Here is a 27,386-nt window from a genome sequence, read left to right on the forward strand (position 1 = left end):
CAAATTGTCCTTCAGTTGCCCCTCCGCATCATCACAGTACTAGTCTCAAAAGAATTACAAACTTGATTGCTGCTATCACAGTGCCTCGTCGTACACAGACTACTTACTGAAAACGCAATCCAAACTCGGTTGCATCCTCCTCTCACTGCGAACATCGTGAAAGGTGAAGGACCAACTCCTCAAATTCTCCTTCACCTGATCGGAGATAAAAACCAGCGCGTCGGGTCGTATACAACTGCGTTTGCTCGGACTTAACGTGGCGCCGACGCAAGCAATCGCGTGCTCGTCAAGTGAGCAAAAAGGCGCGGGTAACTGCGGGAATGACGTCGAAAGAACAAAGTGAAGGAGGGAGTGAGCAAGATAAACAGACAAAACAATGCGGGTACCTGCTGGGCCCTTCACTTGCCTGTGTGTATATAATCTATCGATACTGTCAGGAGTACACTCCTTTCTTCCTCTCCACACACGACACCTACGCGACTTGACTGCAATCGAGTAAACCCTACCTTCTTACAATTCAACTTGATACTTGACTCGATCTTCGGTCTACTTCCACTCCTACCTTCTTCACTATCATGGCAGGCCGAACCCCCCCTGCTGTCTTCAACTCCTCCCCTGCACCAATCGACCAAGATTGGGTCGACGCCGAGCTCATCCCCTTCCTCCAGCGGGTCTACCCAGAAGAGCGCAGGACGACAATGGATTGGAACCGCCAGGTCGTTTTCGGAAGGTCGAACCTGCATCTTCTCGTAAGTAACCCGGACGCTAACTTACTCCCCATCAGTCAGCCCAGGAGCACACATTGTATCCCCACCAAGCCACACAACGGCGGAGAAATACGTGAAGTACACCTGGGACACCCAACAGCCACGCCGCCATCTCTTAATTACAGGCACTGACGCATACACCCCAGGAACACTACGAAGACTTCCCGTTCACAATCGAACGTCTCCGCCTCTGCCTTCTCAACTCCGAACTCTTGACACCTGCGGAAATGTCAAAGTTCATCGCTGTCACCGAGCAAGGCAGCCAGTACTGCCTGCGTATCTTTGTCCGCCATGCTATTGTACACGGATCGTACATGCTGTATTCCTTGGGAGACAACCCGAGTCCGGAGTTTCCTCGAGCAGGACACACTAGTACTAGGCCGTCAACTGCATCTCCAGCTGAACCTGCCCCAGCGCGCGCGACTTCTGTTGCAGTGCTCGAAGCAAGGAATGCGACACTGGAGAGGGAACTAGCCAGTCTTCAGGCTGAGCGAGGTCGTGGAAATGGTCGCGGAAACGGTCGTGGAAGGGGTCGGCCTTCGCAGCCTCGTGGCGACTTCGTTGGACGTTCGGACCGCGGTGGTCGTTTTGGTCAAGGACCAAATCTTCCTCCGAGCATGCAACAGACGTCATCTCAGTTCCCATCAAACCCACCTCCGGGGATGTATGGCTACCCGACTTATCAGTATGGGTATGGCAATCCTTACATGGCTGCGCCGACTATGGGCGGCTATCCTATGCAGTCCTACCAACAGCAGTATCCTGGTGGTTGGACTGGTAGCCAAATGATGTACACCAGCCACCAAGACTACTCTTCTCAGACGGGAGCAAGCAGCGGTTTCACAATGCCGCAGCAGCAAGTCGGCCTTCCGGGTTATCAAGGACAAACTGCTCAACGTGGTCGCGGATCTTCAGGAAGTCAACAAGGCCAAGGCCAGGCACCGTCTCAAGGTCTTCCAAGACGTCCTCAGCAACCGCCTTCAGGATCTGGCGCAAGCACTCACGTGCCTCGCCCTGACGCGGAGGAGTTCTATCCAGGTTCGGATACCCACCAGATCAATTCTACAACGCCCATATCACTGACCACCAGCAGGATCCAGCAATGGCTACAACTGATTCGGGACGGCTGATTGGGAGTGAGACGAGTTTTTCCGGCAAGTGGGCAAGTGAGATTTCGGTGAGACCGAGAAGAGAAGAGATAAGGGCAAAAGTTTTGGGGAAATGGTGGTTGGCAGCTGGTAGTAATTTGCCTCAGTGGATGTCACCACCTCCATCCTCTCGGAAGTAGATACCCATAGATGTCAAATCAAAAGAAGTTCGTTGGTGCGGTGATCATTCCGCCACGCCTTCCGCCAGTTTTCCGCTAGCAGGTCCGTGCTTGAATGATAGCGTGAGGTCTATCTGAACACCAATCACACCCGCCGCTTCAACACCAACCTCTCCAACTTTCCAACGCCCTGTCGCAACCACGCCCCATCAGCCATCACCTCGCGCGTGATCCATTGCAGAAGGAGGTAACCGTGATGAAACGCTTATACTGATAACCCTACGTCCAAGGTCTTGGCTACCATCCGGGCGGAGATCCTAGATCCATTCAGGCGCGTCGCAATCGTGACTAGGGCCAGAAGGGGAGGTGACAAGACCAAGAGATGGATACTGGCTTGGCGCGTCCTGCGCGCCCCCATGGGAAGCTTCCCTGAGCGTTATCTTTTCCTGCTTAGCCCAGCTTGGCACGTCTTTTTCGAACGTTCCGCCGCGCCCATGGAACAAGGCTGGTTGTTCGTATTGGCGCTCGAGTCCTTCGCTCATTCCTATCTTATCCTGATCCTGGGGCTACCACGGCCTTGGATGCCTCTAACCAACGCGCTTAACTGCGGCAGTATGCCTGAAGAGCTGGTTTGTATGATCCTCCGACCGGACTAGGCGCCGTTCCATGGTCTTGGATGGCTGTTATGTGCATGTTGCTGTGATAACGCGGGAACCGAGCGAACGAACTGCCATGGCGAGGGTGGGCACCATCGATAGTCGCGTGCGACCCTTGTGCAACTCTTGTCCAGAGCTTCGGTCTTGGAGTTTGCTTGGGTGTATATGAAGAGGGGCATGGTACATCTGTCTGGACCGCAGGCACTCAAGTTCATCGCCCGTTGCGTCTACTTGATTCCACCGCCCGCGCATTCAATTTCGCGGTCGTACCTTGTTACCTTTGTTCTACCTGAACTTAGTTCAAGTTCTCTCCAGCACAATGGCGGCCAACACCAACGTCAAGGCGTCTCTTGAGATCACCAAGGGCGCCACTGCTATGGACCCTATCCCGCTCGACACCAGCTCCACTGGTTCTTTCGATGAGAACACCAACCTCTTGGGTCCCTTCCCTACTGAGGAGGAATGGGCGACTCTTCCCAGGGTTGCTGGTCGCATCCCGTGGCAAGCATGGACTGTGGCTGCTGTTGAGTTCGTTGAGCGCTTCAGTTACTACGGTACCAGCGCCGTCTTCGTCAGTAAGTTGATTGATAGCCCTTATATCTGGGCATGCACTGACTTTTACCAGACTTCATCCAAAAGCCATTGCCTCCTGGTTCCACAACTGGTGCTGGTTTCTTGAAGAAGGGCGTCAGTTCCGGTGCTCTGGACATGGGCCAACGTGCCTCCACCGGTCTCACCATGTTCAACCAGTTCTGGTCTTACATCACGCCTCTCGGTGGTGCATGGCTCGCTGACGAGTACTGGGGACGTTACAAAACCATCCAGTACTCTAACCTTATCGCTCTTATCGGCCACATTATCCTGATTATGTCTGCTATCCCCGCAGTTATCGTTAAGCCCAATGTCGCCATCGGTGTCTTCGCTGTCGGCCTCGTCGTTATGGGTTTTGGAACTGGTGGTTTCAAGAGTAACATCTCCCCACTCATCGCCGAACAGTACAAGGACCAGAAGGCCTACGTCCGTGTTAGGAAGAATGGACAGAAGGAGATTGTCGACCCCGCTACTACCACTGCGCGTATCTACATCTACTTTTACTTCCTGATCAACTGTGGATCTATCTGCGGTTCCATCGCCATGGTTTACTCAGAGGTATGTGCCGAATCAGACTGCATTGTATGACCTCACTAACGCCATCCAGCACTTCGTCGGTTTCTGGCTCTCTTACACGCTACCCACTATCTGCTACCTCCTCTGCCCCATCATTCTCATCACGATGAAGAAGCACTACAAGCTCTCGCCTCCCACTGGATCCGTCATGGGCAAGGCTTTCAAGCTCATCGGTCTCGGTATCAAGCAGTCACCCCGCAAGAACACATTCAAGGACGATGGTTTCTGGGACAGGATCAAGCCTACTGCTCTCCGTGCCAGCGGACAAGCTGTCCCTGACTGGATGACCTTTGACGATGCCTGGGTTGATGAAGTCAAGCGCGGTATCCTCGCTTGCAAGGTCTTCTTGTGGTACCCTCTCTACTGGCTCGCGTACAACCAGATGACCAACAACCTTGTCTCTCAAGCCAACACCATGAACCTCGGAAAGACACCCAACGACATTGTCTCGAAGCTGAACCCCATCTTCATCGTCATCCTTATCCCAATCATGGACTTCTTCGTATACCCCGCTCTCCGCAAGGCTGGTGTCAACCTCTCGCCCATTAAGAAGATTACTGCTGGTTTCGCTCTCTCCTCGTTCGCCATGGTGTCCGCCTGCGTCATCCAATACTACATCTACAAGATGTCACCCTGCGGCAGCAACATCAACGCTCTCAGCAAGGAACGCAAAGACTGCAACGCCGACATCTCCGTCTGGGTCCAAGCCTTCCCCTACGGTCTGATCGGTATGTCCGAGATTCTCGCTTCCATCACCAAGCTCGAGTACGCGTACACCAAGGCACCCAACAACATGAAGTCCACCATCCAGGCCGTTGCCCTCTCCACCTCCGCTGTCTCCGCCGCTCTCGGCCAGGCCTTTGTCAGTCTGTCTGAGGACCCGCTGCTCGTATGGAACTATGGTTCCGTTGCTGTTGTTGCCATGTTCGGTGGTATTGGTTTCTACCTCACCTTCCGCAAGGCAGATGCTCAGGAAGATGCTATGAACAACATGAAGGAGAGCAAGTACGTGGGTGGCCGTGAGATTGGCGATGCTGAGAATGTTGAGACTCTTAGTGTTAGGGATGAGAAGAACGAGAAGAGTGGGTTGTAGATATAAAAAGTATGGTAATGGTCATATGATAGTAATGATACGAATGATATTCTGATATTCATCTTCCAATCTCTGTGTCTATGTATGTAACCATCTCATTTCAACCCATGTAGTCATCTCACACTATAACTTCTCAGCAATAAGCCGTCTCAAGTCGTCTCCGTAGTAAATCACATGTCTTTCTTCCCACCATCTCGATCTCGGGTGAACTACTCGAGGTTAGCTAGGCTGTATCGAAACCGTCCAAAGAGTTCCAGTATCAAGTAGCCAGGAGGTTCTCGAAGTCTTTGCGGTCCTTCAAAGCAGTGCTATAATACAACCAGGAAGTCACAAAGGCCTTCGAGAACCTCAAACGACACGCTATATCTGAGCCAGGAGATGAACAACTTACTCAATAATAAACCCCGCCACCACTCGGACCTCCACGGCCAAACCCACCCCTATCTCCAATACTGCCAAACGGGTTACCCTTACCCGGAGGAGAACCAGACGGCTTCTCCGGCGGCATCTTCCCCTTGCCCTTTCCACCAGGTGAGCCCACCTCACCCTCACCCGGCGGCGGCGGTCCAAAAGCCGGGAACATGATGTGTGGATAGTTGTCTGGATGCACACCAGCGGCCCTAGCAGCAGCGATTGCGGCCTCGTGCTGCTGCATGGCCTGGAGCGCCGCCGCCGTCGGAGGTAGCATCAGACCGCCGTAGCGCTGGTAGTGGCGATACAGAAGGATGTCGACGAGAGAGCGGTTGGCGCGGATCCAATCCATGGAGGGATGGCCGAGGTCTGGGTTCGCGATGCGGAGGACGAGTTCGTGGACGAGGGAGGGGTTGCGGTCGAAGTCGTCCTGTGGGGTGGTGTTAGTATATGGTACTCTGGAGGTGTAGGTGCGGGTGGAGAGGAAGTAGAGGAAGACTCACAATAGTCTCGCTGAGGTAGATGGCGTTATTCATGTCCGGGTCGTAGTTGTAGTTTGGACGAACGGCACCTCGGGCATCGGTAACTGCGTAGGCCCAGCGCATGAAGGGGCTTACAGAAGAGCCGTTCCAGCGTTGGAGGGGGTTTGGCTCTTCTTCCCGGAGATGATGGACTGTTGGTGGAGCGCGGTGGTTGGGCATAGAGGGCTGCTGGGCTTGAGGAGGAGACAGGGGCTCAATTCCCGTGCGAGAGGTAATGCGACCGTGGCGAGGAGTGTTGTATGGACTGCCAGATGAGGAAGCGCCGCCACGCCTAGGAGGCTGGTTTCCTGAGGGACTGGACATGTTGATGAGGTTGATATTGCTGTTGAATTTGAAGTGGATAAGTTAGGGTTGATAAGTATATATAGAAGTCGGTTCGAATTGAAGGAAGCAAAGAAGATATAGTAAAGTGTGGATGTTGCCGAAGTTGCCTCAATGTCTATGTTGATAAGAAGAGAAAAGAGGAGAGAAGGCGCGGAGGGAGACGACTTTATATCCCTGTGGGTGGAGCTAATCCCGAGGTGAGAGACGCTTGCTTTCCAGCGTGACCTCGTATTTGGTGAGAGAAGATGAGGGGAGAGTGTACTTGTGACGTCTTTGACGCAGTTTGCGTTTGCCTTTGGTCATGTAGATGGAGTGTCGCGTTTGTCTTGGTAGCGATGTCGCTCAAGGTAAAACGCGTCATTGTATACTCGGTCAGCACCCTCCTTCACTCTTGTTCTTGGATTGTTGGTTCTCGAATCGGAGGAAAGAGCTGCGTAGTGAATATAGTGGCAAGACTGTTGCGCCTGGTAGGCCACAGCTCCTGCTCAGACTCTCCTCCTGTATACAGAAGCCCCTGATCATCTCAATATACATTCTACCCCAATTGTCGCTCAACCTTCCTCCACGAGCAACTCAACGTCGAAAGTCGCCAATATGTTCTCCTTCATTTCTTGTTTGACTCCCATGATTATCTTCATCTTTTCCCTGGCTGTCGTATCTCTAAGAGATAAGAGTCTGTTTAAGGTAGTCAAGTTATGGTGGCAACCGAAGAGAACACCTCCGATCGTGGATTTATTGACTCGATATGCTCCAGTCCAGGATGCCATACTCGCGCAACTCGACATGGCCGATATTGTTTCGCTCAGTAAGACCACAAAGCCGTTCATAGACTTGGTTAAGCTGGTGGAGCGCACTCAATTCAACATCAACGACCGGTTGAAGCATTTCGTCACTTCTCCTGTCGAGTTCCGCGCTCTTCAAGCCCGAAATAATATCCTCATAGGAGGAAATTTCGCGTACGAGTTCATGGCGAGAAAGCCGGTCGTGAAGACTGGCGGTAAACATGGGCTTTATAACCTCCTTGTTCAGAAAGGACCCAATGCTGATGCATTGCGCACCTTCCTTGAAAAAGATGGTTATGAACGTTTCGATACTCCCACGCCCGAGGACAAAGAGCTTTCAGTAAGTTCGAATGAGCTCAGCTAATTCGTATGTTCCACGCGTGTCTCGCTAACCCCTCCCAGAAGCTTCGAATAACAATGAGTCGAGTCAATTCCGATGGAAAGTGTAGCGAAGTCAACATCGTGGAAACAGCGATGACTCCGGTTCTCGAAGCGCTACTGCCCTCATCCACCTCTCTGAGCAACCTTATCACCTGGAATCGCGCCTATTCGGTCTTTCCACATGAGACATTCATAGACAAGAGGGGTTATCTTTTACGACACCCCACAAAAATGACCACTTCCGAATGGGTCGACACAGAATCGTTAGGCCTCGACATATTCCCTCTGAAACGTCAAGACGCCTTAGATGAGAAAGAAAGGAACACCCTGCTCTCCCAGCGTCGGGTCGGAGATACCAGTAGCTGGGTCATCGCACTCAACACTTCTGGACTACATTCCGTACCGCCATATCCCAATTACCTGGTCGAGTCTGCTACGTTCAGGCTAACCATGTACGGCGCGTTGGACCGCGGCTTGTTCAGCCACTACTACGTCGATGTCTCTATCGTCAGTGCGCCCTCACTAAAACAACAGTATATCCTTCCTCGTGGCATCGCCTATCAGCTCGATATCTTTTTCAGAAATCTTACGATAGTGTCTTTACATCGCCTACCGACAGCTCAACAACCTCAGCGACTGGGCCAGATATTCGCCGGTCTGCATCTGGGCCTCGAGTCACCACGAATGGCGCTGATTGAAGGGTTTGTACCGCCCGAAGGATCGAATTGGAAGTATCATGATGATGAAATAGTCCGGTATCTGAAGAAGGAGTACCCCGAGCTTGAGTATGGGCTCTAAACTACAGGCCTCTGAGTGTCGACAATGTGCGAATCTGGCCTTGTGAAATGTGCGGCACGGGCCAGCCACTGTTACTGGTGCTTGCGGAGTCTGAGATCTTCTTATGGCTGTTAATACTCAACGAGTCTGACGTCCATCGTGTGATGCCCTTGCTCCGCGTGTTATTCCTGTCCAGTCGATGTCTTCTAAAGCGAGTGTCGTTGCATGCGGGCGCGCGACAGTGTGGGTGAGTCGTACTGGGATGAAAGGCGATGGTTATAGCGAGGACACTCCTGCAGCTGCGGGATGGAGACAAGATCGCCAAGGAGCTAGCCCGACCCAGCGTCATAAGGTCATCTACGACGCAAGCAGCACTCGAAGTCTCCTAATTCATCATCACTCAACAGATCGATTGGTAGGCGCATTGCTGTTAATACATCATGGTGTGTTGATGATCTGCGCAAAGCAAGGAGGAGCCCTTCGTGATGTTGGTCAATCACGCTAGTCTGCTCTTGGTTTCCGCCCCAACCGTCTGCGGGTGCACTCTATTGGACTTGGATCGATGCAGGAACAGTGCGACGCGAGAAGATAATAGTATGGCTGGGGTAACCAAAACCTTGTATCTTGCTTCTTAACGATCTAGTCTTTGCTTGATCACCCGGATACTAAAATGCAGATCTCAGTATGAAAAGAGCCCCATGGACTTCAAGCAAGCACTACGCCGCATCCCAGAAACGTGAGAGCATGGGAGGGAAACAGAAGTGAAGATCAGATGAACAATCCAATGGCGAGCCGCATATGCGGAGACCAAACTTCCGGCGGTTATGCACAGTGGCTGCGCTCCCGTGAGAGGGTAAGTCGTGAAATTGAGCCCCTTGCAGAGCAACGAATACATCATAACACAGCAAGGATGAAGAATACACATTATTGCGACCACTTCCATCCTTTCCTCTCGTCATCCGCCTCTTCTTTTCTCGTCAAATCAAACCTAAACACCATCCGCGAACCCCCATGGCATCCACAAACCGAACCTGCTACAACCGCGACGGTAGTCCAATAACCGATATATCCTACCAACCCTGCCTCAGCGACCCTGACCGCGATTCGTTCTGCTGCGGCACCAACCATCAAGGCGCGGGCCAAACAAACGTCGCCGACGATGTATGTGAAAGCAACGGCCTATGTCAGAACTACGAAGCTTTCGATGGGACAAACGCGAACGTGAAGTTATGGTGGCGAAATGGGTGTACGGATCCGACGTGGCAGAGTGCGGAGTGCTTGGGGAGTGTTTGTAATAATAGTACAGTGAGTGGAGTAGTCTATGCTGGACCGTGGTTGATGGTGCTGATGGACTGTAGTGGCAGGACGAGAACGCGCCAGTGAGGAAGTGTGGGGAGAATAGTTGGTGCTGTGGGAATCCGAGCTGCTGTAGTGATGAAACGAAGCGGTTTACCCTGGCAGCGACCGTGGGCGAGACTGCATCTTCGACTTCGTCATCGATATTGACATCCGCAACATCTGCGCCAACATCAGACGCTTCAGCATCATCGAACGCGAGCACATCAACACCCGTCCCACACTCATCACCAAGCAACAGCGCAGATCCAGCCTCTTCAAGATCAGACAATTCGACCACGTCGCAAGCGCTCAGTGTTGGGGCGCGCGCAGGAATTGGCGTCGGTGCAGGATCGATAGCTATACTGATAGTACTGGTCACCCTATTAGCATGGAAGCTGAAGAGGAAAAGACGGCAGGAGCAGGCTGCTACTGTGGAGCTGCCACAAAGCACTATCGACGAGAAGAACCTAGAAGCGCAACATTATCCTTCGGTGGCGCCCAGCGAACTGTATGGTGGGAATGCAGCCGTAGAGATGGGATGTAGGGAGCCAGCAGAACTAGCAGGGACGCCAGGACGTCCGTATGGTCGCGATGATCTGAAGGTCGTTCTACAGCCCTGAGAGTGACATAGGGTCACAGTCGCGTCACTTGGTAGCTTGCGCACGGCTATCTCACGTCAGTCCAGGCATCAACAAGATCAGGGCGCAAATTGTCTAAATGAAACCAATGCATTTCGTTTACAAGCGCAGAATGAAATTGATGAGACCCTAAAATACACGCCTTCAAATGGATCGCAAGTGCACCTCGACCGATGCCATTATTTACCACCTCGCTTCCCAACTTCGAAGCCCTCATTGTCCGTCCGTTCGAATAATACATGGAGACGTGAGACATGCCGCGCATGTGGGTATTGCGCGTCATATGCGTAGATTGCTGAACGACTTTGCGTATCGATGCCGTTACTTGAGTGTTGCAGTTTTGTATTGTCGTATCTGCAATCGAACGTGCGTAATCGTCTAGCAGTGAGCGTCGCTAGCCTTGGAGTTCATGAGCAGGGCAACAATGAGTCCGTAAAGACCTGGCATATGTTAGTGCGAGCTTCTTGTTGAATTTCGAGCGACGTACCCAGAACTTCGGCGAAAATGAGAATCAAGATCATTCCGACGAACAACCTGGGCTGTTGGGCGGTTCCTCGTACACCGGCGTCACCGACGATACCGATGGCGAAACCAGCGGCCATACCGGACAGACCGACGGCGAGACCGGCACCGAGCTGGATGAAGTTGGCGAAGAGCGAAGACTCTTGCGAGAGACCGTTGGAAATCAGGACGGACACGACGAGACCGTAGATACCAATGATACCCGCCATGACAACGGGAATAATGTCTAAAGTGTGTTAGCTGCGTGCTCGACATTGCGACATCTGGCGAGCGGTTCATCACGTACTCTTGACGATCAGGTCAGGGCGGAGGACACCCATGGCTGACACACCAACACCGGCCTTCGCGGTTCCGTAGGCCGCGCCAAAGCAGGCGAAGACGATAGCTGACGTGCAGCCCATCGCGCCGAAGAAGGGCTAGTTGTTTATTAGCTATGACGATGGACGGGTCGACGCGGTGCTGTCGCGTCGGGAGGCGAAGCGGAGGTTGGTCCGAGGACTTACAGCATAGACGGGGCTGCATCCATTATGTTAGCTATTGTACGTATAAGGTGATGGCAAAGAAGCTCCTCCGATGCTCATGTAACAGTCGCATGCCCAGCTTATCTCCAGAGAGGCAAGCTGGAGCTACCTGCATGCTCAACAAGGGAGCTCCGTGTTCACTCACCAAAGTTCGGAGACCATCTTTGCGGTGATGTATGTATTCGACGAGACGTCTAGAAGGGTGTCGAGATCTTTATTGAGATGGACGGGAGTCGTGGATGCGGCGACGGGGGCGGTTGTGATGTCGAGGAGTGGTGACGATGGTTGGCGAAGAGCTGGACGTCGCTCGGTTTTGCCCTATACCTAGTTCGTCACTAGCGCCACACGTGAGGTGTGCCAAGTAATAATCCTAGCAGCTCTACGAACTTTTTGATTTTCCCAAGCTTCCAAATTACCACAACCTTCACCACAATTCAACCCGGGCGAGCAAGCAGTGTAAGTCGCATAGCTATCTCTCTCTCTGTCTCGAATTTGACACTCGTCGCCTACCGACACTGTTATCGTTCACACGAGTTTCGGTCGCATACCTACACTCTCGTCGCATACTAACACCCTATAGGAATCCTCCTTCGGACGAGCTTTAGCAGTGAACCCTACCATCCACCCCATCGCATCTCAACCTCCAACAAAATGGCCGAAGATAACAGCGCCGCCTGGCCCCAAGCCGACCAGGCTCTCTCCCAGGAGATCCTTGACCTCGTCCAACAGGCTACCCACTACCGTAAGTTGCTGTGCGAACTCCATGCGAGACAAATACTGATTTCGCACAGGCCAACTTAAGAAGGGCGCCAACGAGGCCACGAAGACCCTCAACCGTGGTATCAGCGAGTTGATCATCCTCGCGGCCGACACCTCCCCGCTCGCTATCCTCCTCCACTTGCCTCTTCTCTGCGAGGACAAGAACGTTCCCTACGTCTACGTCCCCTCCAAGATGGCTCTCGGTCGCGCCTGCGGTGTCGCCAGGCCCGTCATCGCGGCTAGCATCACGACCAACGAGGCTTCCGACCTCATGGGCCAGATCCGCACCCTCAAGGACAAGGTCGAGCGCCTCCAGATCTAGACTGATCTATGCGATCGCTACATGCGCAAGAGAGAATGCAAGAGTTGGAAACTGGTTTCGCAATACTGGAAGGTTTACGTAGCGACAAGATGGCAGGGGCCTGGGATGGAATACGCCCATGGTCTCTGTACGTAGACCGAGAATGAAATGCCGAGCGCAAGTCGGCATCGACTCTGCCAAATCTGAAATACTCATCTATATATTCCTTTATGCTATTGGAGTGCGCGATCTTCTCATTGATGCTACGTCTAGGTACCACTTCGAGCCACACTCATAGAGCGGACTTGATATACTGTCGTAGATGGTCTTCACAACAGAACGAAACCGGACCGTAGTGTTCGCGCGCACGATGCAAGCCCAAAAATTGCGCTTTTCCCAAGCCTTTATACGTCGCCTCACAACCATCAACCCCACACTCAATGATACTCAGCGCCGGTGAGCTCGTTGATGAGTCTGTGAGCGACCCTTGACTGCCACCTGCCTCTCCTCCTTCATCACTATTCTCCGGATCTTCGTTATCCTCTTGGTCTTCGCTGACGTGTGCAGGCACCGCAAACAGCGACAGTTCTTCCAGGTGTTTGCCCACGTGACGCCGCAACATCGTCAACGAAGAGACTTCAGCCAGACACAGCACACAGGTTGCCTTGGCAGTCATACTACGGTGCCTCTCACAGCTACGAACGAGTTGTCCAACACGATCTCCAGTTGCAAGCGACGGATGCTCATGCGCGATGTGTTCCCGGAGACTAGAAGAAGAATGGAACGGCTTATCGCAACCATCGACGCACTGCCACCATTTTCGATGCATCTGAGTTTCATGACGGAACCACTCGTGTCTTGATTCGTATGTCCGGTCGGGCATTTCACAATCTTCCACGGTGCATAACTGCGGGTTGTTAGTCGGTCACACTGGAACGTCATGAGCAACTCACATATGGTTGCAGGTCTCGGTAGACATGCTTCTGCCAGGCTTTGACATGTCGAACTGCAGTGTAGCGGAAGCATAGTTTGCATACGAAAGGCTCGCCGCCACGGCCTTCCATCGGCAAGGGCGGTGGACGTAACTTCTCCGGATCATGACCGGAGGATGCATAAGAAGTGACAGACTGCGTTTCATCGTATTCGTCTTCCTCTTCAAGATCGGCAATATTGACGCTAGCCTTCACAGCTGGTGGCAAGGAAGATGCTACTGTACTCTCCACTTCACGATGCGCTCCCATGTCTGGAAGCGTGCCTCTTCTTGTTAGGCCTTGCTTGTACTTCTTCGAGTGATCATCGCGGTAACGTAGGTATTGTCGGCGACGCGAGATGGCTTTGCCTAGCCGGGCCGTGAGATACTCTGGCGCCTTGGGAAATTTTCCACGGACATGAGCGATGTCGAACGGTTCGTAATAAGCCGTATCTATGTGCGCGGATTCTTTGAATTGATCATGCGGAGCTGGATTTCGAATGGCGACTGACAGCCGCATGAGGCAGGCATTCGTCTCTTTCAGTTCAGCTGCAAGTTGGGCAAGCTCCGTTGTATTCGGCTTTTGAAGGCCATTGGCACTATCTTCCTCCGTATCTGACTCCGAATCAGACATATCTTCCCAGGATGGTCGCTGGCCCGTCACTATCTCCAACACCTCGTTCAGGACAGCCTTCATACCCTGGACAAGCTGAATAACTTGGTCACGTATGTGAGATGCTTCACGAAGCTTGTAGCCGAGAGAGCCTCTTCCCGTACGATGCGCACCTACATTCGACGACCATAGCCTGAATCCACCAAAGATATCTTTCAGGGTAGCTAGCGGGAGCTTGGCCTTTATGCTTGATTGGGCGCTTGAAAGCTTGTTGCACACTGCTTGGAAGTCCCTTAGGCAGTAGTGGACATTGAGTGCTACCAAAGAAAGATCGTCGGGTTTCGTGACTTCCTCACGGGAAGATGCCGCTGCGACGAGCACTTCAGCTGCTTGGGTCGCCATGTTCGATGCTTCGACCTGATGCGATACTCCACGTATGCTCGATTGTCAAGGATAAGTCGAGGGCTATTCCAGGACATACAACCGGATGATCGTTCGGAAGTGTGTGGAGTTGCTACCAGCCAACTGTGATCGTCGAAGGTCTCTGTGGGGTGTGGTCCCTGTGGGTGACGTTCCGCGGATGTTTCGCGGTACTCGAAAGATCAAAAGTCAGGCATCAGAGCGGTCCTGAATAGATTTGATATAACGCGAAGAGGAAAATCATGAGAGAGTCGATAGTTTCCGTTGAGAAGCGTCCAGCCTGAGAGCTTCCGGATAATGTTGCTGCACGACGAACGTGGAAGTGGGGGCCACGTTTGCGGGCACCCATGTGCAGCGCAGACTTGGACCGGCACAGCTGACCTCCACTGTAAATGACAACATCGATCTGGATCAGCAAGAAACAGTTGAGCAGCTTCACAAATCCTTTCGCTTCTGTTGGACTTATCGCGCGAGTTGCTTGCTCACCACAATGTCGGGCCTCGAGGTCGCTGGCATTGTGCTTGGAGCGTTGCCGCTTATCATCTCAGCCTTGGAGCACTATGCGCAGGGTGTCAACACAGCCAAACGATTCTGGCACTTCAAATCCGAAGTGAGATTCCTGTTACTTCGAATCAACTCGGAGAAGGCCACATTTGTCAACACCCTTGAGCATCTCCTTACAGGAATCGTCAGGATTGATAGAATGGCAGGAATGTTGGCGAATGTAGGCGGTGAAGAGTGGCAAGACGAGTCCATCGAACAGTGTTTGAAAGATAGGTTACGCGGCGCGTATGAGGTGTACTTGGCCAATGTGCAGGGAATGGCAGGAGCGCTACAAAAGATTATGGACAAACTAGCGCTGGCACCTGACGGCAAGGTAAGTCATTATTCCTCTTTTCTCATACCTAGTGCGGCGACTATGGCATTGCGTTCTTGTCGACGCACAGACTACAAAGCAAATGCGTCCGAACCGACTTGATCCACTTCTTCGCCGTTTGTTTACTGGCCCAGTCGTCAGTCCGCCTCAGCAATGTGCTATTCACGAAGAACACGAACTGACTTGGATTAGCCTCCTTTCTCAGACCTCAAGCTGTTCAAGAAAGAGTTCAACAGACTGAAGTTTGGGCTCAGCAAATCGGAATACACAGAACAACTCAACGATCTGACAACGCACAACCAGTATCTGTCCAGCCTCACCAAGCAGTCTCTCGAACTGGAACCGTCGCGCACAAAATCCAAATCAAACCAGTGTCCCAACTTTCGTGTCTTACAAGAGTATGCACGCTCCTTGTACGAAACTCTAAAGTCGGGTCTGCGATGCGGTTGCAGCGGTCATGCAGTCAAATTGCGATTGGAAAGTCGAAATCAGAAACTGCAGCAAGGATATGATGCGCTGGATCATACGCCATTTCGTGTGGTATTCACAAACGAAACTGTGACGGCGTCACCGCAACCGATATCATGCAACTATTGGAAATGGACTGAAGCGGACATCCGGTACATCGCCGACCAGCCCGACAAAAAGCCACCCCCGCCATGCATGCATAGAGCTCTCACTTCGCCCAAGCTCCCGAAAACGGTCAGATTCATGCAGACTGAGTCTCGATCGAGCAGCAGCAGCACCATCACGCTTGTCGAAAACTCAAGTACATCTGGTATGAGTTCCACACCAACGCATATAGAAGACTTGTGTAAAGCAGTCGGAGCGCTTGGCAATGCAAAACACGACCTATGTATTGGCTACTTGATCGACGATGACAAGCGAAAACACGGAATCTATCCACTGGAGGCGTCGAGCGGCTCTGATCAGCAAAAATGGGTAGCGTACTCATTGCGGCAAGTGCTTACCAAGCACACAAATATCGGGCGGCCACTGAGACTCCAGGATAAGCTTCGAATTGCAGTAGACTTGGCGTCGAGTGTACTCCAACTCTACAGGACACCGTGGCTGGATGAGCACTGGAGTGACAACGACGTATATTTTATTCATCGTCCAGGTGTACCATTGTCTGCACTCTACGATCATCCGTTCGTTTATCGCAATTTGTCATCGGCATGCACGATCCAGCCACATGACACCCAAAGAGCAGTCGCAAAAGTCATACGAAACCAGACACTTTACACGCTCGGTCTAGTGCTCATCGAGCTTATCTATGGCAACCCAATCGAAGAGCTGCAAATTCCCCAAGACCAAGATTGCGCAGGTACGCCAGGTGTCACGTGGTGCACGGCTGAAAGACTACTTGATGAAGATATCGAGTTCAATGCTCCCACACATTACGTGGAAGCGGTCAGGCGATGTATTCGATGCGATTTCAATCGAAAAGAATCCAGTCTTGACGATGAGGCTTTCCAACAGGCAGTCTTTGAAGGGGTGGTGGCGCCCCTGGAGAAGACACTTCAGCATTTTCTGCGTGGCGATTGATGAGATCTACCTAGCCTTTAGGGGTTCTCAGAATATGCAAACCCAGCGCGGGCAGGAGACTGATCATTGAACCATGCCACGTGACGTTCGTACTTCTCACTCTGGAGAAACAACGAGAGCGGACAAAAGGAGAAAAAGAAGGTCGGGTGGTTCTGGTCAGGCTAGATGGCTGAATTGATGCACAAGACTGCGGAGAAGTATTGGCACGACATGGTTTCTCTCGCATTTCTCCGGAGTGGCTCTTGAATAGGCGTTCAGGTCGGGCTAGATCGCTCAAATGACGCAAAGAGCTGCGGAGTAATATGGGCATGGTATGATTTTGAACACATTAGTTCTTGGAAAGACGTGCTGGTCAAACATCTCGGTACCACCTACCCCGCTCAACACCACCGTCTCCATCTTTTCCCAGGGGTAGCGTGTTCCCCGTGGGGATCTTCCCCAGATTCCATGTCACCTAATTCGACTTTCGTAGTCACGATTTCACATGTCGTTGCCCATGCTGTCAACCGATTGGTGGCGGACATAAGCTCTGGCTAGTATCTTGGTATTTCCGACGTTCTCGCCGGAATTCATGGATGTTTCCAAGGCTCGAACAGGCCAGACCCACTCATGGCCTTCATTTCAGAGAGGAACGCAGTCGAGAGTGGAGCTTTCGTGGTTCCTGACAATCAAAATAAGCTTTCGCATTCGTCTACAGGTCCCGACGCAGCGGGCGCTAAATTCGACACCGAGGCTCCGAGCTTGCGTATGAATGGCCGTACCTGTCCGATGGTAGAACTTGGCCGTCACGACCAATCGGCATGCCTTTAGTCGGGCTCGTAAATAGAAGGCAACCAATCGGCCAGTCGTTAGTCGACCATGCTCTTGTAGCTTTCGAGATGCTCATGTGACGACATGAACGGAATTTGACACCTAAGGCCAGAGGTTGTTGTTTAGGTGTTTGAACAGGAAGGGGAGAGATGGACATATAAGGGGAATGCTCTTGCGCACATTAAGACATCGCTATCATCACATTCTCTCACGCATCGCATCCCATTCACTCCAACATGAGGACTTCTGCCATCAAGGCCGCGCTTTTTGCGCTCGTCGGACTCACTGCTGCCGCTCCCAGACCTGGTCTACTTGGTTCACTCCTTGGAGCTGGAGGTAGCGCTCCCATCCCTCCCTCTGATGATCCATTCTATACACCGCCTGCTGGCTTCGAGTCTGCAAAACCTGGTGCTATCTTGAGAAGCCGACCAGTACCCAGCGCCCTCTCGCTGTTTCAAACCATTCCTCTCAACCTGAAGGGTGCCTGGCAACTGCTCTACAGGACCACTGACTCGCTCGGAAACCCGGTGGCCACAGTCACTACGGTGATGGTGCCAAAGAACGCGGATTCAAAGAAGCTGCTCTCTTACCAGGTCGCTGAAGACAGCGGTGGTGAGATCAACTGCGCACCATCTTACACGCTCCAAACAAAGTCCAATACCACATATGCCGGAACAGGAGGTATTGAAGCCGCCCTCATTGCTGCCTCGCTCAACCAGGGCTGGATCGTCAACTCGCCGGATTGGGAGGGACCCGAGTCCACTTTCGTCGCTGGATTCCAAGCAGGCTACGCTACTCTTGATGGTATTCGTGCGGCGCTCGCTTCCGGCGCCACCACCGGCGTCGACTCTTCTGCAAAGGTCCAGATGTGGGGATATAGTGGAGGCGCTTTGGCTTCCGAATGGGCTGCCGAACTCCAAGCCAACTACGCCCCAGAGATCCCCTTTGTTGGCATGGCCATCGGCGGTGTAACTCCCAATGTCGAAAATGTGTTCAACACCATCAACAAGGGACTCTTCGCTGGTCTCAGTGCTGCCGGCTTCTTGGGCTTGGGAAACGCGTATCCTGATTTCGGAAAGTATGTCCAAGACAGCCTCAAGCCAGAGAAGGCTGATGCTTTCAACCAAGCTGGTCGCCAGTGCTTCTACGCCGACGTGAAGACGTACGCGGGACAGGATATCTTCACGTACTTCAAGCAAGGACAGGCGATCTTCAATGGTATGTACCCCCCGTGAGAAACATTAATCCTGACGATGACACTGACTTACAAATCTTCACAGACCCTATCGCGGAAAACACCATCAGGACCGGAGCGACCATGGGTCTTCACGGCACTCCATCCATGCCGATCTTCGTATACAAGGCCGTGAAGGATGAGATCTCGCCCATCGCCGACACTGATGCGCTCGTGGACCAGTTCTGCAAGGCGGGCGTTTCCATCACATACGTCCGAGACTCTTTCGGCGAGCACTTCACCCAGGCGGCGACCAGCACCGGCGATGTTCTCAACTACCTCACCGACAGGTTCAACGGTGTTCCCATCTCGGGCTGCAGCATCCGCAACGAGTTCTTGGATCTTCTGGATGCTGGCTCGCCTGGAAAGCTTGGTATTTCGCTTGTCATGGTTCTTCTGAACGCTTTGGGTGTTCCGCTTGGTCCTAACCACTTCTAGTGGTAGGCTATGAGCTGTATGAGGATGACAGTAGGTGTATATAGCTATGGTATTCTCTGTAGCTAGCGGTAAGACTCGTTTGTATAACTACTCGCTAGTTTCTCGCAGCTTAGCAGCTGCAGAGCTTTCACCAATGTGAAGAAAGAGATTCGCCAGAAACACCCAATTACAATGAACTCATGTCAGTGAGCTGTTAGGCTAATTGTGGAGAGTATTGAAAGGATTAAGGGTCTCTTGTTGGTACGCAGCTGTTCAAAGTATGGAGTGCGCCACCGACCAAATGTTGACTTCCGGTGATGAGAGTCTGCGTACTACCGGCTTCCGCTCCCATCTTTCTAGCAGTATCCAAGGCTGTATGCACATTTGGTACGTAGTGAATATGGGAATCTGAATGGATGCTTTTCCAGATCTCGCCAAACGCCTGTTGCAAAGCATCTTCCGACTCATCAACCACAGCTGTGTCGCAGTTAGCGGGCGAGCTTTATAAGCACAAAGAGGAATTTACCTGCTGGAGAGTCCAAGTCCTGCTGTGGATCGTAAAGAGTGAAGATGACATGATCGATGTGAATAGGGCTGAGGGCAGCGGCCAGTCGTTCGAGGACTAGTTTCGCATCTCTTTGTTTCGATATTTGGCTGAAGACCAAGATGCGTACGGGAGATGCACTAATAGCGTCAGTGATTAGCGGGGATATGTGGCCCGGCTGGTCACGCACTTCTCTCCCTGGGAGTTCTCGATGAACCATTCCGCTGCTTTGCTAACGCTCATCTCGTTGTGCGCACCGTCCAGATACCAGCTTAATACCCCATCGACAATGATTTGAAAGCGCCCAGGCCATGAGAATTGGCTTATAGCCTGCGAAACATCCACATCTGATAATAACGGAAGGTCTTTGGGAGCTCTATATCCGAGAACACAGCGTACAGCAGCAAGCGCAATCGAACAATTTGTACGCTGAACATCTGGCTTCAGCTGCGGCACATGTACTGGAAGCTCCGGATCATTTCCGATAAACTGGATGTTGATGCCTTTCTCCGATGCGCGATTCCGGAGAATATCAGCAGCGTAGGGTTCCTGGGGGGACGAGAAAGCATAGGCCCCGCGCTTGAAGATTCCTGATTTATGCCAGGCGATGTCTTTGATAGTGGGTCCTAATTGCTGGACGTGGTCCATACCAAGGACGGTTATCACGGTTGCGACAGGATGCTCTATCACGTTAGTAGCATCATACTCCCCTCCATGGTGAGTCTCGAATACTGCTGCCTTTACGCCTTCTTCGATGAACGCGTGGAACGATACTAAAGCGAGGAGCTGGAGATAGCGAGGTAATCTCTCGGGGTCTTTAGACAGAATACCCCACACTTCAAAGAAGTACATTGCGAAGAGGTCTCTCTTGATGGGTTTGAAGTTGATACGAATCCTCTCCTCAGGGTAAATGAGATGTGGTGAAGTGTATAGACCTGTCTTGACTGGCCATCCGGTTCTTTCTCCGTAAGCCCGGAGAAAGGACTCGATGAATGCGCATGTGCTGCCTTTGCCCTTGGTGCCGGCGACGTGAATGATGTTAAGTTTGTCAATTTCGGCAGTCTATTTTGTCAGTACAGCTTCAGAGACGGCTCATGAGGCCTACCGAGTGACCGATCTGCTGTAGCCATTGCTTCATTCCGACTATACTCGGTGTACCCTTCAGCTCAGATTTTCCTTTCCCACCAGTGACACGGCCAGTATTTGGTGGTTCATTTGCAGCACTGACAGTCGGTCTCGCTGGGCGTCGTCGGCTGTGAAGGATGGCGATTGCGTGCTGAACTGCATTAGCACGTCGGGCGATAGTTATGCCACTGAATTCCACCTTGTAACTTCTGTCAACAGGACGCGAAAGCATGACTTCGTTCATTGTCGGACTTCTTTAGGGGTACGTTAACCTTTCGCGATGAGGATGATCGTGATAGGCTTTATAGTATCGTGTTCGCAACGGTGAGCGAGTCGACTCCACGTTCGCCTCCTGATTTCCTCCCTTGAAGCGACAGTTTGGCATCGTTTGTGTCGTTAAATTGAGGAAGTCACGGGTGACTCCTCATCGTTTGGGCCGTCCTACGAGCCATCGTCACAAATTGCTCCCTCGGCGATCTGAGCGCATCTCCGTACAACCACAGCACGGCCCGCAACAACTTCTTCAAATTCCAGCTGCCTACTGACGAAGGATTCAACATCGCCATCAACCTGTACAAGCCCGAGGCTCATACGATCGGAAATGGCTGCAGCATCTCTTTTGCATGCACATTCGGCAATACAGACAACGTGCAGCCTTTCTCATCTGTCGTCACGGGTGCGTTAACCAAGGCCGTGGAGCAATACAAGACAACCAAGACGGGACCCTATCATGGAGGCAACTGAGGTCAAATGGATGAAGGTTGCGTTTTACAAGACTACGAGTTGAAGTATCTTGTCTACACTTGTCTCCAGACGAGCAAGATATTGCTGACGGTCGAACCGGAAGGACACCCCGAGCTCGCTGCGATTCAAAGTATGCTTTCGTGGAGTACGCAATGTGACTCGAAGTGTGGTGCATTTTGTGGGTCGGCTAGCGGGATCATTGTGGACTACATGGTGGGAATTGTTGGGCTTCCGCCTGTGGCAGCCATCGCCTGCTCATTCTGTTAGACACCTCATCTCCTGGTTGTCAAACTGTAAATTCGGATAGGAGAGAGCCTTGGCTAAGAGCAGCAGTTTGTCTCATCAGAACCCAGGTAGCGAGTCAGTGCGTGCTTATGGCTTTGTTCCCTTCGGGAGTCCACTGTCGTTACAGAGAAGTTTTGCCGTATGGACGAAAAGGTTGAGTACGTACAGAAAGGCAACTTATCGATAGCGTTAAGATCGCGCATTCATTATCGATAATCAAAATCCCCTGCGCAGCATAGACAATGGTGGTGAAGTTAATGCAGGCAATACACGGGCGTGGGCGAGAAATTATGTGGGGAAGAGGCATAAATAACCACGCCGTCGTGGATTAAAGCCTGAGGCATCCCCATTTAGCAGCGAGGTCCCAATTCGGCCCCGGGTAGCGTCTTAATTTACGAGAACCGGCCGTGATTGGATTGTGCCTGTCGTCTTGGGCGGTGGAGACGTTGCGCTAGTCAGCTGCAGGCAATTTCAGGGTCCGTTAGAGTCCTGTCCGGCGCTGATCAGGGAACATGGCGGCTGGAGAGAGGTGTGGCGAGCGACGGTGCCGGGCGTGGTGATGACAGTTTAATGTGTAGGGAGTGTCAATGGGGCGGCTGTGTAGCAAACAGAGGACATTGTATTGTTTGCATGGCAGGGTGGTGGCATTGTTTGGAGCCCTTGCCTATGGAGGCGGTCGCGACTGCCCCAGATCGATAGCGGCAATCTCGGCGGCAGGTACCAAGTACTACCAACGTCGCGGCCCCTCCCTCCTCAGTCGTCGCAGGGCAGCAGCATCGTGACGGTCCTCGTGCACTGCTCTGACTCTCCGGGCTCCAACAGAGTCGTCCTCGCACACTATCTGTCGCTCTTATTTGTCGCTGCACACCTTGGCCGTCGCCAGCCAGTCAGCGCGCGCCCAAAGTCAGTTTCCGGCGGCTGAAACGCTGCAAGGTCCAGCGTGCGTCCACCGCCCAGAGCAACACGGGCACCACGCTATTCCCCTGCGCTCCCTAGTTCCACCTCGGCCTCTCCAGTCCACATACTCTAGGCGTGAGCGCAGACTATGTATACTCGCTGCCCGCCGCCATGACTGCCTCAAATCTCTCGCCGCCGCTGAGTGTGAATGAGGATCTGCAGCACGACGATCTTGTCCAACGCCTGAAGTCCATGCCCACCGCGAGCGCCCATACAGGCCCGATACCTCTCAAGAGCCCGAAGAAGGCACCGGCTCCTACAAAGCCCGCTGCAGAAGACGCATCCTGCTCACGCTCAAGCCCGCCCTCTGCCGCCGCCATGGGAGAAAGCAACACGCTCGCCCGCCAGCTCAGCAACGCGTCCGACGACAGCATGACCTCGCGTCGGCCCTCTACACCACGCTCCCAGACAGATCCCCAGCCTGACACGCTCACGTCTCTGGCAGCACTCACCACCCGGCCACGGAACCGCTCGCCCTACTCGCGCTCTCACCTCCGCTCCCAGAGCGGGTCTGCGTTGCCGAATGCGCCGCCTATGACACGGGCCCATTCGCTGCCTACAGTCATGCAACCCTCTGGCAATCTGATGCTCTCGCCTGCCCCGATGCCGCTCGCCCGCCCGGCTTCTCCTTTGCGCTCCCCCAAGCGGACCCGCAGCCCACGGGCACTGGAGCCACGCCCGCACTCAGTAGGAACCATGGAGCGGTACGGCTCGGGTATTCGTCCAGCCTCCATCGGCTCTTTTGAGGGCGTACCGAGCGTGTGCGACATATCAGAAGACGCCGAACTGGAACTCACGCCGCGCGTTGGCACCACCGTGTCGAGCCTCCACAGCAGCACAGGCTCGCTCTCCCGGCGACGCCGACCAGCTTCACCGCTCTACCAGGTCACTGTACCCTTTGGCGCACCACCCACGAGCACCCCCTCTGTCAGCACGCCCACCTCCACTGCCTCCTCACCGCTCCTCGCACCTTCCAGGTTCAACGAGAACTACCCCATGTCCCATGCCTCTTCGTCCGTGCCATCCACCCCGACCTCGATGCGCTCCCGCAGCCCTTCCATCTCGTCTCTCGAGACCATCGAAGACAGCCCAGACGCAGAAGAAGAAGCCATAGAGGCTGATCGCCTACGGCGGCTCAAGGCTGCGGCGGACCGTGAGGATGGCGGAGATGCCAGGAGGTCCAGCCTAGACGTGCCCGAAAGCCGTGGGCGCAGTCTCGGCTTCGGCAAGCGCGACTCACGGAAGAGATGGAGTGTCTGCGGAGCTGAACGACGTGTCGACCTGGACCTGGACACTATATGGGAGGACTGAATAAACGACACATGAGTACTTCCCTTCTAGTACTTTCAGCGTCATTGCATTTTCAAGTATGCGACCTTGAGCGTACGGAGTTTTGGGGTTTGATTTCGGCGTACGGTTGGTCCTGCACTTTTTCCTTCTCACATTATGATCGTCATCCAACACGGCTTGGACCAATGTCCGGGATGGAACGAAGATGCACCTCTCTTTCATGCATATGGTATGATACATTTCAACGACACGACACATGGTCGCAGCATGATACCCTCTTCAGGAACTATAGTTTTGCACAGCAGCACCGAGGCTATCCTATAGTATGACTGCATTTAGTAACCTGCAATACAATACCGATTTGATCAAGCCTACTGTTTACTCATCCGTTGACCTTTGCCCCTAGTGTCTAGTTTTGCCAACTACTGCTGCTTTGGGCAGTCGGAGCAGTCGGCCAATGACATCACACTAGCAGCTGGAGCTGAAGCTTCCTAGTGGGGTTGAACGCGACTGCCCCTCGACGCGAACGAAGTATTTATACCAGGTCAGCTCCTTCTCTAAACGCATACCCAAGTCATCCATCAAACAAACACCGCCAACATGATCAATATCGGAATCATCGGAACCAATTGGATCACCCACTCCTTCGTGGAAGCTGCGCACGCAACAGGCAAATACAGCCTCTCCGCCGTCTACTCACGCAAGGAAGAGACCGCGAAAGAGTTCGCATCCAAATACTCCGACAAGCAAATCACCACATTCACCGACCTAAATGCATTTGCCCAAGATAAGATCGACACCGTCTACATCGCCAGCCCCAATATCTTACACTACGAGCAAGCCAAGCAGCTCCTCAATGCCGGAAAGAATGTCATCCTCGAGAAGCCATCCTGCAGCACCGTCGCCGAACTCGACGAGCTCTTTGCACTAGCAAAGTCGAAGAAGGTTGTCCTAGTCGAAGCCTTCCGCCACATCCAAGAAGCAAACTTCAAGCTGCTGAAATCCAAGATCTCAGACCTAGGTCCGCTCTACGGCGCATCCATAACCTTTGCGCAGTACAGCAGCCGCTACGAGAAAGTACTTCAAGGTGAAGTTCCCAACATCTTCAACTTGGAAATGGGCGGTGGTGCGCTCGTAGACTTGGGTGTCTACTGCGTCGCAGCCGCCATTGACCTGTTCGGTGCACCCACCTCATCGCAATACTTCCCTGTGAAGATCGCCACAGGCGCTGACGGCGGCGGCCGTCTCATTCTCAGTTACCCCACTTTCACAGTCCATCTCTGCCACAGCAAAATCTACAACTCCGACGCCCCGAGTGAGATTTACGGGGAGAAGGGCACGTTGATTGTGCCTACGATTACGGATATCAACAAGATCACCTTTTGGGACCCGAAGAAGAAGACGAGGGAGGATGTGCCGGGTGTGAAGGAGCCTGAGAAGTTGAATCTTGTAGAGGAGGCGAGGGAGTTTGCGAGGTGTATCGAGGAGGGCGATCAGGAGGCGTTGGCGAAGTTGGAAAGGCATAGTAGAGATACGTTGGCGGTTATGGAGAAGGTGAGACATGATAACGGGCTGGTGTTCCCAGGTGGAAAGTAGCGTTTCCTGCCAAGGTTAGATGGCAGATGGTATTGTGGACAAGACGGGAATAGCATCATGTGCACTGTCACAACTGAACGTCCTTCTCTACTTCGTACACAGGATGTCTGCTTCCATCAGTGAACAGGAGAAAGTAAGACGGAGTTGAAGCATCTGATGTAGCAAGATGGAAAGGGAATAGCATTATCCACATCTTACTATCCGAATGTTTCTTCTTCCATTGCTTTAGAGGTTGCATGCTTCCAGCACCGTCTATCAATCTCGATCAATATGGGAAATTAAGTCGAGGTCAGGGCACTTGGTGTGTTAGCTCCACTGTGAGTATCAGTATCTGCACAAGCGCGCTGAAGCGTTCCTTCAGTATGGCAGATGATCGACATGGGAATCTCAAGATCCCCATGTGACCGCTTTGACCGCTCTTTGTTCTTGTCCCTGCTTAGACTGCATGTTTCGACCGGTGAACATGAAAGTAAGGCGAAGTCAAGACAGTTAGCATAGTAAGCTAAGATAGGAATAGTACCATCTGCATGCGATTCCTCGGGTTTGCTTCTTTGGCTGGGCGGGGTAGGAGCGGTGGGGGAGGTGACGTTTCTCGTCCTCCGTTAGTAGACTGCCTGGTCCTGCCGATGAACATGCCGCTTTCGGCATGGTGATCGAAACGGGTATAGTAACGTTCCCATGTGATCATTTGGAGCATTTATTTTCCCCTCCATGCTCCAATCGGTGGACATGGGAAGCAAGACGAGGCTGGGGTAGTTGGAGTAGTAGTTGGAGTAGTAGATGAAACAGGACTAGCAGCATCCGCATGTGACCATTCAAATGTTTCTTCTTCCCTTCCTTCGTTCCTAGATCGCTCACTCCCATCGGTGTGAACACTGAAACTAAGAGCTAACCAGGAGAATTGCCATAGTATCCGAAATGGGAATACTCATAATCCGCATGTGATCACTTCAACATTCCTTCTGCCCTTCCCTTTTAGGCTGCATGCCCAGGTGTTCGTGATACACGAAATGGGAATAGTCAACTTCCGCATGTGATCACTTCCAAGCTTTCTTCCTTTCTTCTTTCACCCCCAGCTTCCTTCGTTCGTAGGCTACATGCTTCCGCCGGTTAATATTACTCCAGCTGGATAGCCGTAGTATACCAAGATACACGTTCCGATCCGTTGGAGGGTGTTCGCCATGCTGATCTTCGAGATCGGTGAGCTAGAGGATCTGATAAGCTGGGGGTAGGGGTGGGGCAAGGCTGCACGACATACTGGAGCAGATCATCGCGCATGTGGCATGTGCGCTTGGGGATCTGACAGGGTAGGGATGGGAAGCAAGGCTGTATGGGAAGTCACTTGATACGCATTGCATGCGAAGTTGTCACAAAAAGCGGTATGCTTTCTGTACGACAGAGGATCTGACGTTGAGATCGCGAGTAGGGTGCAAGGCAGTATTGGGTCGTGACTTCATATGCACTTCCTGTGGAGTTGTCACGAAGAGACGCTGTGAACTGTATACGGCAGAGGATGCAGAATGACAGTGGCGGATAGGCGAGGTCGTGTTGGTGATCAATTATCACACAGCTTGCGCAACTATCACGGATGAGAGTGCGCAGATTGCATGTTGTAGTGAATAGAACTTCATCATTGAATCAAACCGGGTTGCTTTCGCTGTCTAAGCTACTACCTTCCCCGTTCTTTCTCCTCAAACTGCTCTCCATAGA

At 52.6% G+C, this 27,386-nt stretch overlaps 12 protein-coding genes across 12 annotated transcripts; 8 read left to right on the forward strand and 4 right to left on the reverse strand.

The window, feature by feature from the left end:
* Positions 1–575: 575 nt before the first annotated feature.
* J4E79_001545 (uncharacterized protein) lies at positions 576–1,897 on the forward strand (the record flags this gene model as incomplete). The annotated part of the gene is made up of 4 exons (XM_049350454.1): positions 576–749; positions 914–1,557; positions 1,589–1,805; positions 1,868–1,897. The coding sequence occupies 4 exons, from the start codon at positions 576–578 to the stop codon at positions 1,895–1,897; spliced, it is 1,065 nt and encodes a 354-aa protein (XP_049215613.1).
* A 1,112-nt stretch (positions 1,898–3,009) lies between these two features.
* Positions 3,010–4,950, forward strand: J4E79_001546 (uncharacterized protein; the record flags this gene model as incomplete). Its single annotated transcript, XM_049350455.1, has 3 exons — positions 3,010–3,265; positions 3,316–3,839; positions 3,889–4,950. The coding sequence occupies 3 exons, from the start codon at positions 3,010–3,012 to the stop codon at positions 4,948–4,950; spliced, it is 1,842 nt and encodes a 613-aa protein (XP_049215614.1).
* A 391-nt stretch (positions 4,951–5,341) lies between these two features.
* On the reverse strand, positions 5,342–6,206 carry J4E79_001547 (uncharacterized protein; the record flags this gene model as incomplete). Its single annotated transcript, XM_049350456.1, has 2 exons — positions 5,342–5,791; positions 5,865–6,206. The coding sequence occupies 2 exons, from the start codon at positions 6,204–6,206 to the stop codon at positions 5,342–5,344; spliced, it is 792 nt and encodes a 263-aa protein (XP_049215615.1).
* An 804-nt stretch (positions 6,207–7,010) lies between these two features.
* Positions 7,011–8,188, forward strand: J4E79_001548 (uncharacterized protein; the record flags this gene model as incomplete). The annotated part of the gene is made up of 2 exons (XM_049350457.1): positions 7,011–7,349; positions 7,412–8,188. The coding sequence occupies 2 exons, from the start codon at positions 7,011–7,013 to the stop codon at positions 8,186–8,188; spliced, it is 1,116 nt and encodes a 371-aa protein (XP_049215616.1).
* Positions 8,189–10,521: 2,333 nt separating this feature from the next.
* Positions 10,522–11,348, reverse strand: VMA3 (H(+)-transporting V0 sector ATPase subunit c; the record flags this gene model as incomplete). Its single annotated transcript, XM_049350458.1, has 5 exons — positions 10,522–10,583; positions 10,631–10,891; positions 10,952–11,081; positions 11,169–11,181; positions 11,332–11,348. The coding sequence occupies 5 exons, from the start codon at positions 11,346–11,348 to the stop codon at positions 10,522–10,524; spliced, it is 483 nt and encodes a 160-aa protein (XP_049215617.1).
* Positions 11,349–11,837: 489 nt separating this feature from the next.
* On the forward strand, positions 11,838–12,267 carry SNU13 (RNA binding protein snu13; the record flags this gene model as incomplete). The annotated part of the gene is made up of 2 exons (XM_049350459.1): positions 11,838–11,928; positions 11,978–12,267. 2 exons carry the CDS (start codon positions 11,838–11,840, stop codon positions 12,265–12,267), a joined length of 381 nt encoding a protein of 126 aa, XP_049215618.1.
* A 917-nt stretch (positions 12,268–13,184) lies between these two features.
* J4E79_001551 (uncharacterized protein) lies at positions 13,185–14,231 on the reverse strand (the record flags this gene model as incomplete). The annotated part of the gene is made up of 2 exons (XM_049350460.1): positions 13,185–13,916; positions 14,007–14,231. 2 exons carry the CDS (start codon positions 14,229–14,231, stop codon positions 13,185–13,187), a joined length of 957 nt encoding a protein of 318 aa, XP_049215619.1.
* A 508-nt stretch (positions 14,232–14,739) lies between these two features.
* On the forward strand, positions 14,740–16,674 carry J4E79_001552 (uncharacterized protein; the record flags this gene model as incomplete). The annotated part of the gene is made up of 2 exons (XM_049350461.1): positions 14,740–15,126; positions 15,319–16,674. 2 exons carry the CDS (start codon positions 14,740–14,742, stop codon positions 16,672–16,674), a joined length of 1,743 nt encoding a protein of 580 aa, XP_049215620.1.
* A 1,046-nt stretch (positions 16,675–17,720) lies between these two features.
* Positions 17,721–19,156, forward strand: J4E79_001553 (uncharacterized protein; the record flags this gene model as incomplete). The annotated part of the gene is made up of 2 exons (XM_049350462.1): positions 17,721–18,702; positions 18,765–19,156. The coding sequence occupies 2 exons, from the start codon at positions 17,721–17,723 to the stop codon at positions 19,154–19,156; spliced, it is 1,374 nt and encodes a 457-aa protein (XP_049215621.1).
* A 679-nt stretch (positions 19,157–19,835) lies between these two features.
* On the reverse strand, positions 19,836–21,048 carry J4E79_001554 (uncharacterized protein; the record flags this gene model as incomplete). The annotated part of the gene is made up of 2 exons (XM_049350463.1): positions 19,836–20,741; positions 20,785–21,048. The coding sequence occupies 2 exons, from the start codon at positions 21,046–21,048 to the stop codon at positions 19,836–19,838; spliced, it is 1,170 nt and encodes a 389-aa protein (XP_049215622.1).
* Positions 21,049–22,901: 1,853 nt separating this feature from the next.
* On the forward strand, positions 22,902–24,101 carry J4E79_001555 (uncharacterized protein; the record flags this gene model as incomplete). The annotated part of the gene is made up of 1 exon (XM_049350464.1): positions 22,902–24,101. One exon carries the CDS (start codon positions 22,902–22,904, stop codon positions 24,099–24,101), a length of 1,200 nt encoding a protein of 399 aa, XP_049215623.1.
* A 579-nt stretch (positions 24,102–24,680) lies between these two features.
* J4E79_001556 (uncharacterized protein) lies at positions 24,681–25,676 on the forward strand (the record flags this gene model as incomplete). Its single annotated transcript, XM_049350465.1, has 1 exon — positions 24,681–25,676. One exon carries the CDS (start codon positions 24,681–24,683, stop codon positions 25,674–25,676), a length of 996 nt encoding a protein of 331 aa, XP_049215624.1.
* Between the last annotated feature and the right edge of the window lie 1,710 nt (positions 25,677–27,386).

The sequence above is a fragment of the Alternaria viburni genome (assembly GCF_023758015.1).
Source record: "Alternaria viburni strain BMP 2772 chromosome Unknown scaffold_2, whole genome shotgun sequence".
In the NCBI taxonomy this organism is placed as follows: Eukaryota; Fungi; Ascomycota; class Dothideomycetes; order Pleosporales; family Pleosporaceae; genus Alternaria; species Alternaria viburni.